The sequence below is a fragment of the Anopheles coustani genome, chromosome 2, assembly GCF_943734705.1.
Source record: "Anopheles coustani chromosome 2, idAnoCousDA_361_x.2, whole genome shotgun sequence".
NCBI classification, from domain to species: domain Eukaryota; kingdom Metazoa; phylum Arthropoda; class Insecta; order Diptera; family Culicidae; genus Anopheles; species Anopheles coustani.
Window position 1 is genome coordinate 29,396,540 of NC_071289.1, and position 10,432 is coordinate 29,406,971.

The following is a 10,432-nucleotide window of genomic DNA, read 5'->3' on the forward strand; positions in this document are numbered from 1 at the left end:
AAATTATTTTGTTTACCTTTCGGTGTGGACACTCAACTATCCCAGTTGCAAAAGGGAGTACTAATGCGGGCCACTAAACACGGCGCTAATCGAAGTGGTCGCTGCTTGTAATAGTGGTGGTGATGTTGATGTTGGTACTATCGATACGTCAACATCATATGGTGGATGAAAGGAGGGGGGGTTTCGAACGTCACGTGCAAACTCCTCCTCAAAACATTATGCTGCGTTTCGACTGGGAATAAACAAAATAGTACGGCACGTGTCACTAACTAATAAAGCTTTGCGAGGTAATGGCTAGAATTTATATGAAAAATGTGGAAACTGTAAAAAAAGGCGAAGGCATGTCATCAAACCATTTTTGATCTTTCACAAATCAATCTATCGAAGCATGCGTTTACATATATTTGCAAATATTTATTATACAATCACGGTTAACCAGTTTTTAAATGGATTTCAAGTAAAATTGGATATTAAAAGTGAGATAAAATCAAAGAGAGAACAATAAGAATATAATTTGCCTCAAACTCGTTAAAACAATTCTAAGTAAAGGGTTAACAATAAATAAATGTGCGCGCATTCGAAGAAACACGCTAAGCAGAACTGCAAATTAAATGCTTAGTATTATGCGTAATAGGATGTAACCGGATGATGAAATGGGCTTCCACATGGTTCATCACTCATACGGTCTGAACTGGATCTTTCCCTTAGTAAAATGTAATCAAATAATCCAGCGCATCTACATGTCCAAAACACATGATAATAGTTTTAAAAAAAATCATGAAATCACAATAAATGTTTACCTGACGAAAAAGTAAAGATTTTTCATCGAAAGCTGCATCAATTTCGTGCAAAACTATTGGGCAATTAATTTTGCTTTTTTATTGCATTGTGTCCGTATCTAAACTCACTTGTACAGCCATATGTTTGTGACTGTGTAACTTGGCATAGTTGTATGCACTTTAGGCGACTATCCACGGTAAGCAAAAGGACAAGTCTACTAAGCCAGCTAGGTTTGGTCGAAAATGGTAGTTATGTCCAAGAAAAAAAGTTCTGTGTAATTAATGATGTCAGAACTGTAGTGCAAGCTTTTTCAACACTGCCACATGACGTCGGAATGACCTGGCGTAAAAGATTTTATCATTTAACAAATACATATTTTTTTACACAACACGAAATCTTTTCTTCAAAGAACAAAAAACCTTATATTGCACCCAGAACTTTGATTGTGCTTCAACGGGCATTTGCAAAACGCTCTTATTTCGTTGAATGGAAAGTTGCACTTTAGTTCAGTTTTCAGTTTTTACCTTTATTTCATACACACCTCCGTGGCTAGCGGTTTTGGTGTAAAGGAAAAAAAAGATCAGATTGGATTGAAATTTGGTTGAGAACTACGGACGGACAAAGAGTCGAACTTGTTAACGTAAATGTCAACAGGAACAAAACCATCAATTCAGTTATACTAAACTGAAATCCCAACCGAGAGCGAACCCTGCCCTGTACGAGAGACTATCCACGTACACAAAGGGAAAAAGTGAAGTAAGCACTTCATGCTGCAGGCATGACCGAAAACGGTCGTTGCGCCAAGAAGAAAGCTAAAAAAACAATAAAACTTGCGTTAAATAAAACATAAGTAAAGCCTAGCTTTGCGTGCGCGATTCTACACCAAGTGAGTTGATGCCCCTAATCGCAATTGATCGGACGTAAATCTCGTATGTCCATTGTCGAATGACGGATATAAATTGCTCATATTGCTTCCTGTATATCCTGTTTTGAGGCGGTGCCTTCTAATCTAATTCAGATAGGACCTTTGTAAGCTGAACGATCATTACAAAAAACCCTTCTAAAAGATGTTTTATCTCAATCAATGCCATACATCTTGAGTGCCATATGCCACCACTACTGTTGCTGCTGCTGCTGCTGCTGTTGTTGCAAACGCAGTTCTTTAACTTTTGAAGACAGCTTCTCATTCTCTCGGGCCATCTCACGTGCCAGCTGCACGTCAATTTCTGCATTCTTTTCGATGATTTTTGAAATAGTTTTAAGCGTTGCCTTTGCTGCTCCGGATACAACAGGCTGTGCAGAAGAATCACCTCTCGTTTTGGTGATGTTTTCGTTTCTGTCACTGCTGGCCACTAAACGATTGCGGTTCAGCCGATCCTGCACACTGCTTCCCGCACCACCGCCAGCTGTACTGCCACCTTTTCCATTTTGCAACGACGAGCCGGAGAAAGGCCCCTTACCGCCGCCGGTGTGCTTTTTGGCACTCTCTCCACCACGGTCCGATTTTCGTCCCGTTACGTTACGATTGAAATGATCGACCGAATGCGTTCCAGTGGAATCCCGGCTTCCTTGTTGCATCTCCTTACGTCCGCCGACCGTAAGCGGCAAGGGATGATGACCATGGCCATGCGAATGTTGATGGCCGCCACCCGAATGGTGGTTATGTTGGTTATGATGATTGTGCTCACCTGGACCGGTGTGAAATTGAAACTGTGGCTTCGCTGCCTGGCGAGGCCCAACTCTTCCACTACCGATAATCGGAGGAGTGGTCACTACGAAAAAGTAAAGAACAAAGATATTTAATGCTTCAGGCGTGGAATGGCTACAGGAGGAGAAAGGATGCCAGTACCTTTCACGCTTTTAAATTCTCCGTCTCGTGAAACCGAGACTGTAAGATTCGGTTCCAGCTTCGCCGACGATTGCAAGCTGCTATCGTCCTTGCTTTTACCCTCGGAGCCATCGTACTGCTCCCGCCTCCACAGGCCCGCACCTTCGTGCATGCCGGCGGTACCAATCTTACCGTTTCTTCGCTGTTGCTCCCCCGAAGCAGACCGCCAACCATCGTGCTCGTTTGTCGAAAACGATCGTTGAATATTCGGTCCCCCATGGTGATGGTGACTGTGGTGCCCATGATGATGGGACGATTTTCCCGAGCCTACACGAGGCCTTCCGCCCTGTTGCGGCCCCCCAGGATCCCGTGGTCCTTGCCGATGGCCACTTCTATTGTTCGGGTTTCGGCGATCGAAATTATCACCACCCTTGCTGGCGGTAGGGCTTCTTCCGTTGGGGCTCGCCAGTTGCGTCGAATTATTGCCGTTGATACCATTATTGCCATTGTTTGCCGCTGCAGCAGCGGCAGCCTTCTCACCGTCACGTTCAACGTCAGCCAGAAAGCTGTACGCGGGATCCGGTGGAGGTCCTTCGCCTTCCGCAAACACCTTGTAATCTTTAGCTATCTTCTGGATAAAGGCATCCTTTTCCTTTTTCTTTTCTGTAAAACAAAGCCAGAACGATTTACACCGAGCTAGAATAACTTTCCCTATCTCTTGCCCGCCGGCAGAAAACATTTATCATGTTTACCTTCCAACTGCGCCAACGTCTCCGGATCGAGGTCGTAGTTGAAGTCTATTTTGTCGTACTTGTGCTCCCGTGGCCAGTCGTCGTCCTTGGGCGGTTTTATCTCAACCATTGCATTTTCCTTCATTGCCCGAAGACGATCTTCCTCCGCTTCACGGTACTTTTGCTCTATTTCCTCATTCCGTTTCTTGATCCGGGCAATGCGGGCCTCTAGATCTTCCTGGCTCTGCACGGACGTCATGCTTGCGTGGTTCGGTTTACTGACAAAAATGACTGTGAAACCAAGAAGAAACGGATGTGTAACGTTTTTGCCGGTAAAGTCTTCCATAAAAAAAAGCGTGGACAGAAAAAACTTAAGACATTCGATGAAGCATGCGAGGGAATGGATAATTTGTCTTCCGTCTCCCATTTTCCGCGATGTTTCTTCTTTTATCCCGATCGAACGATGGTCTTGAAGCACCTAATTAAGTTGTGATTCAAAAACGGAAATCTTGGCCAAATACCGAAGAAGAACTTCCGAACAGGTGTTAGCTATCTGTCTAGGAGGCTATTTTTGTTTTATTTTGGAACAATAGACCGCTTTTCTTATTCTGGGCATATTAGCGTAGCATCGTGGCAACTAAGATCGGATTTGGTACGGTTTTCCGAGAGAAACCATCCAGCTGGCCTACTTCGATCGTGGCAACGTATTGGACACTTTCTCATGACCGTGCGCGTTTGGCGTGGTGCACGTAACGAACAAAACAACGCCCGTCCCAAGCAGGCCAGACGGGCCACCACTTTACGATTTCTAAATGCGTCGCCGAGTTAACGGTGCAGGCACGGCCATCGTGAATCATTGACTGCAGGTTCCAATGCAAACTTTCACGCGCAGTGAAACGGTAGAAGATAATAGAACCCCAATGTAAACACCGTTATCCGATTTTCTTGCCTATCGGTGACATAAGACCATCTAACAGTACGTTGGATAAAACGTTGAGTAAAGTCAATCAACCAATTAAATAATTCACCTGGTTGTTCGCATGGAATGCACTTCTGAACAAGAATAATCCGCCTGATATCTCGTACGTTACTCTTTTTTTGCTATCACTCTGTACACACTCGATACTAGATTGTTACGAAGGAAAACACTTCATTTCCCACTAAACGGAAATGCAACGTAGGACAATGCCAAACTTTGTCCATCGGAACATGCAAGAGGAAATGAAATATACGGATCTGTGCACCTTTTCCGAGCCAAACCTATTCACAATATGCTGAAAGATGTCTACGCGAATTTTGCACTGATTTTATTCCCCCTCCAATGGGTCTTCTGGCAGGCACGCACACGTCCGAACACCCAGTTCGTGTCAGTCGTAAGCACCGTAAATTCCAGCACTTGTTAGCCGGCTAAGCGCCACTACCTGCTTGTGGGGAATGGGTGGAGGTAATGCGTGCCATTGATGGCAATCAAGACGAAGAATGCAGCAAAGAAAAGTAAACAAAATAAGAACAAAATTACACTTTTTCACCTATGCCCCCCTTTTCCGGGAACCGGGTACCTGCAGCTGCTTTTTGGATTCACGGTTACTGTACAACTTTATTCCGTCAGGATACGTGTGCACGCATTTTCCAATACGATTTAGAACACCATTGCTGGCGGTAAACTTGTTAAAACATTATTATGAATACTTTTTAAAGCAAAAATGGGCAGTTGTTTGTGTTTTCCTCTAATTTCACCACTAGACCGACCAAATTCGGCACTTTCCGAAGTGGCCTCGGGTTATGTCAAAATATTTTCGTCGCCGTCAAAAGTGACAGCAATGGCGGATAGAAGAATGTTTCGTTCAGTTTTCGTCGAGTTTGTTAGTTACTAAAAAAAAGTAGTTTGTCCACAAATTTCAGCTACTAAAAATTATTCCGATTTTTCCCTATTTAAAATATAATAACATTTTTTAATCCAATCGACTTGCTACCGATCATCTGCTCATCTGGTTGTCAAAGGGAAACAAACAGGTTCACCTGTCACTTGTGTCAAACGTCCCAGAACAGAATCCTCCATCGGTCGCACAGTCGGACAAAAACAAAATAGAAACAATTCCCTAGCCGGAATGGCCTCTCGGATGGTTTTGTCGCCCGCACGCCGGCTGGCCAACGTGATTGGATCTCGGTCCATCAGCACACAGGTGTTCGGTTCCCAGTGGGCCACCATTAAGGATGAAATCACACACACTGGCCAGGTGAGTACGGTGCTGGTTGACACGATTACGCAAGTGTACGGCCGCTGGTTTGCCTTAAGTACAGCGATAAATGATCCCTCTTTTCCAGTACTACGAAGCGAACGACTACCGAAATGCACGTTTCGTGAACGCCACCAAAGTAGTGAATCCCAATTGGGCCATAAAAATGATCGACGAAGCCCCGATCATCAAGTCAAAGGAGCGTGTAGTATGCTGTGACGGTGGCACCGATCCAGCCCTCGGTCATCCGAAGGTGTACATTAACTTGGTATGTAAATTGTAACTATTTTCGCAACTAGCAGGAAGTGTAGTTCCTGTATCTATTGGCCTAATGATCATTATTGTTTACAGGATAAACCGGGCGCCCATGCTTGTGGATATTGCGGACTACGATTTGAAAAGATTGATCATCATCACTAGGAATGGGTCGTTGAAAACTGTTTGTGAAATTCACCGTTAGTCAAATAAACGAAGGAAAAATGGCACATTTTCCGCAAAAATAACCAAATCGAGAGCCACTATGTCATGCATAGCATGTGACTATCTGTTGTTACAATCTTCGCTTCCGACGAATAATGAGTGTCCATCGGAATAACATTTAAATGTCGTAATTATTTTGTAATTAGCGAAATACAATTAAAATCCTACGGTTCCAACAAACGTATCTGTCCCTTCAGGAAAATTGTTTGCATCCCTATCCACCTGTTTTTCTATGTTAATCGTCCATCTCTTTCAATGCTTTCTGTTTCTTTTATCTGTCATGGACGGTGCATCGATTGATGCGCTTGTTGCTGTCTGCGCATGCCTCAGTTGCTGTTTGCTGCTTGTACGTCGCGAACCTTTGATCTAGTGTTCAGTAGTGGTTTGACAGCTGAAAAAGATTTTCGCCTTCGGTCGGAATTGGTCGAACTTTTCTAGAATCTTTATATCAAACGGCATCCTGCGGCAGGGATCGCGATAAAATTTGTTTCTTTTGTAATCCATCCTCTTTCTGTCCGATATCTTCAAGGAGTCTTTGCGAGTGTTATAGCATTAGGTGGACATTTCCTACTTAAATGCTTCATTTTCTTCGATCGTCTTCCGTTTCGATTCTCTAGTCTCCTTGTCCAATCATACAGAGGCCGTTTCATACACCAAGCATAATCCTTTTGACGCTGGTAAAAACTTGAAAAACATTCCACAATTCGACCGCCTGCTCCGGTACACGATCCAAAAATCATCAGGTGACGGCACTTGGTAGGCTAAAAGGTGACCTACGTGACTTTTCGCAAAAACAACCGGATCCTTGCACCGCCCCCGGAGTCCTCCGCTGGTACACCGCACTGTCCAATCTGCTATCGCTGCATCAAGCACTCATTAAATCGGTGTGCCAAACAAAACAAATCCTGCGCTGCAAACAAAATTAAATTGATTTAAAGAAGAAAATTGTGTGTGCCTAATTACCTGAAACGGCATTACCCCTTGTCAATTCCTACTCAAAGCAAAAAGGCTCTTGTAGGTGTGAGAGTGTTTTTCGTTTCGTCCCGGGTTCTTTAAAAATCGTCAAAATTTGCGTCGTAAAGATGGACCTTTTAAAAAAATTCATGGGCCTAGACGGCAGAAAGGACGACGACGACGACAATCGGTAAGTTGTGTGACGAAGAGGAAGAGCAGCAGGAAGAAGCGGTGCATCGGTTTGGTTTGTTGATTGAGCCAGGCCTCTTCATGCACACATACCACCCCTTTTTTCTCCCCTTGCCCGGCTAATCTCCCCTCTTCAATTCAAGCCGGGCACTCGTATGCGCCGGTCCGGGATTATGAAAGATTTTTTTTAAATTTTGCATCGTTCATTTCGCAATATTTACACTCTCGTCAGCTCTCAGAAATGCCTTTTGTTCGATTGTTTTTCTCCTTCATTTTCTTAGGAAGAAAAAAACGACACTCAAGGACGAGTTTCGCAAGCCGATCTGGGTTGAAGAGGACGACAGCGACGACGAGCTGTTCGATAATCAGAAAATCTACGGTGTGCAAATTTTCACCAATCCGCTCGAGATGCAAAAACACTTCGAGCATCAGCTGCAGGAGATGTGGAAATCCCTTGAGGAATACGACGGTAGGCACCTGAGGATCGAAAATGTTGATCTCAAATCAAATCACCGTTCGTTTATGTTTATGCTTTCTCCAGAAAATGCGAAAATGTTCGACCATGACTTGAAGCAAGACTTTTTGAAACCCGGCTTCGAGGAAGCAGTTCGTGATATTGGAAAGCAGATAAAACCGCAGGATACTGATCTGGATGGAGAGTATGTGGACAAACTTGGCATGTTTGAAACAAAGATGTTAAAATAACATAATGATTTTTTGTTGTCTTACAGAATTTATCCCGATCAGCTGCATACGCTGCTGCAGCGCATATCGCCGGAACTGAAAGAGCTGATTCCGAAAAAGCGCAACGACATCGGGGCATCGGAGATCGATTCTTCCGACACTGGGCGTCGTAAGCTTACCGACGACGAAAAGGTCATGAATTTGATTCACGGTATCAAGGAACATCGTCAGCCGTCGGCTGGCCCAGTTTCCAAACCAAAACGCGGTGGATTGCAGCAACGTTTCCACGAGGGAGGGATCTTCGAGGGTGCATTCCAAGGGCCGCGAATGTTTGGTCAGAGTATTATTTCGCAAACGATTCGGCGCCCGGATGGGGTAAGGTTTTTTCATTTCAATTTGTACAATATTGTTCCTACACGTAATATTTGTGGTTACCGTGTTTTCAGTCATACGAAACACGTCGCACCGTGCGCGACTCGGAGGGAAACAGCAAAACAACTGTCACTCTCGCCACTAAGGACGGCCGCAAGGAAACGGTCACCACGTACGATGATGGTAGGGCGGTCGAAGGAGAGGGCGGTCTTCCACCGGCTCGTCCTTACCTGGGTATGAAAAAAGGTATACATGCGGAGGGATCTACCGGTGCTCTGCTGGCACTGGACAGCAAGTTCATGCTCAACAACAATGGCTACGTGCTCCCGAAGAACCTCTGGTGACTTCACGCATTGCAAACCGACCGTAACGATGATGATGCGTTAGCAGGCGCTGATCGAAGGTTCCTTCGCAACCACGATCGTCGTCGGTATCGTCGATGTCGTTGTTGTGCTCGGAACGTCAGCGAAAGTCTGAGCCAATCTAGCAGGCTCGTTTCCAGCAGCAGACAACACATTTATCCCAATTCTGTGTGTAGTAGAAAGTGCAACCATATTAGCCGTTGCCATAGTAATAGGAATAGTAGATGTAGCCAACTCAGCTATAGTAGCGTTAGTGGCATTACTTTAAAAGCCACCCACACTTATCACTACAGTATCCAGTACTGCAGTAGCCACCGATGTTGCACCGATCTCTCTTTGATCCTCCCGATCCCGCTTTTTCCATCGGTCGCTGGAACCGTACCAAACTTCCCTCTCTCGCCCTGCCGGTATCGGTTTCATCTGGAGCTGCTTTCTTACATCAACGTTACTTCAGTTGGTATAAGTTATTTAATTTATTTCCTCAAACAACTGTTACTCTTCACATCCTCTATCTGTCTCCTCTTTCTCTGGCGTTGTCAGTGGAATGGCAAAATGTCACGTGGTGCTCGCGAGACCAGCAATTTTTTCTCCGTAATCCGCCGGTGTAGTATTATGTTTCCAATCCTTTCAACCGGTTGTTGGGAACAAGCTTCCCACGCTATAGCGTGCGCCAGCAACGACTTATGAAGGCACTTGCCAAAGCATCCGCCAAGGGTGCCGCACTGTGACTTCATTCTTCGATTGGGAGCAACAATCGGGATGAGTTTGTGATATTATTTTACTTGCATACGTAGCAACAGCAACCGACACGCAACGCCACAGAGGAGGCTACAGAGACACACAGAGGAAGAGGAGGACAGTGACGAAAATAGCCACTGTAAAACGTCTACTACGATTGTGATTATTATTGCCGCAACGATTGTCATTATGATTATTGCTATTTCTAGTATCATTACCGGCAATGATTATGCTAAGTTTGTTAAGGTATACGCTAAGTTCTGCAGCTGATGGTGACTGAATGCATTCCGGCACCGAGAGAAAACCACTGGTGTTAGGATTCCATCGGTAAAGGATATATGTTTTACAAAGTGTGTCGGATAGGACGAGTAGACAGGGAATGGGCACAATAGCGTGGAGATGCAATAGGTTTTCGTAATCGCTTGACATGGTGCTCCTAGCGAGAAGATGTTAGCCGGCATATGAAGGTTTCGTCAGTCCGCGTCCATTGCGCGTTTGTGTGGGTATATATATTTTAGATAGTATGTGTATTTTATTTTATTTTTTTATAGGAAAGGACATTTTTAACAAATTGATACACGATTGTAGGATGAATTTCCAAGTACTGATCATTTGTCGAGAAGAGTAAAGTGCAAACATTAACCGAACGGGCAGGAAAGAGGGTCTAAGAGGAGAAATTGTGTGCAAACAGGCGATAAAAAAGTTGGATGAGCGTGTGTGTATGTGTGCGTGTGTGCATGTGTGCAATAAGTGTTTTAAGTATCCCTTTTTTTAATTATTCGGTTTGCGAATCTTTGAACTTAACGTGGCATCCGGTGAAACTGCCCGATGTACAACTGAAGGGAACTCTACCCATACCAAAAGGATACAAACCAAATGGCAAACCTACAGCAAAACTTCCGGTCTATTTTCTTCTACGCATTGAATCAGTGCGGGGAGGGTGGTACGGTGCCGCTTTCAAACGACAATTTTACAATGTGTACCCTTTTCCTTGCCGTTTTTCGAAACCATTTACCCTAACATATTACGTATACAAAGCTCGGCAAGATTTTATCCTCAACCAGAGAAGCTGGATCA

At 44.4% G+C, this 10,432-nt stretch overlaps 3 protein-coding genes across 7 annotated transcripts; 2 read left to right on the forward strand and 1 right to left on the reverse strand.

The window, feature by feature from the left end:
- Positions 1-1,485: 1,485 nt before the first annotated feature.
- On the reverse strand, positions 1,486-5,099 carry LOC131262153 (uncharacterized protein DDB_G0283357-like). Of its 5 annotated transcripts, XM_058264086.1 has the most exons (5): positions 4,584-4,641; positions 4,368-4,464; positions 3,361-3,630; positions 2,630-3,271; positions 1,486-2,552 (listed from the first exon to the last, which is right to left on the reverse strand). In XM_058264086.1, the coding sequence occupies exons 3-5, from the start codon at positions 3,596-3,598 to the stop codon at positions 1,897-1,899; spliced, it is 1,536 nt and encodes a 511-aa protein (XP_058120069.1). In that variant the 5' UTR covers positions 3,599-3,630; positions 4,368-4,464; positions 4,584-4,641; the 3' UTR covers positions 1,486-1,896. The 5 variants fall into 5 exon arrangements, with proteins under 5 accessions (XP_058120069.1, XP_058120066.1, XP_058120070.1 ...); XM_058264083.1 differs by lacking the exons at positions 4,368-4,464; positions 4,584-4,641 and adding an exon at positions 4,869-5,099; XM_058264087.1 differs by lacking the exons at positions 4,368-4,464; positions 4,584-4,641 and adding an exon at positions 4,859-5,099 and having other exon boundaries at positions 2,801-3,271.
- A 286-nt stretch (positions 5,100-5,385) lies between these two features.
- Positions 5,386-6,207, forward strand: LOC131263818 (NADH dehydrogenase [ubiquinone] iron-sulfur protein 6, mitochondrial). The gene is made up of 3 exons (XM_058266078.1): positions 5,386-5,576; positions 5,665-5,844; positions 5,928-6,207. Exons 1-3 carry the CDS (start codon positions 5,448-5,450, stop codon positions 5,994-5,996), a joined length of 378 nt encoding a protein of 125 aa, XP_058122061.1. The 5' UTR covers positions 5,386-5,447; the 3' UTR covers positions 5,997-6,207.
- Positions 6,208-6,438: 231 nt separating this feature from the next.
- On the forward strand, positions 6,439-10,013 carry LOC131267402 (uncharacterized). The gene is made up of 5 exons (XM_058270271.1): positions 6,439-7,200; positions 7,481-7,668; positions 7,741-7,858; positions 7,931-8,258; positions 8,330-10,013. Exons 1-5 carry the CDS (start codon positions 7,139-7,141, stop codon positions 8,597-8,599), a joined length of 966 nt encoding a protein of 321 aa, XP_058126254.1. The 5' UTR covers positions 6,439-7,138; the 3' UTR covers positions 8,600-10,013.
- The last annotated feature ends 419 nt before the right edge of the window (positions 10,014-10,432 follow it).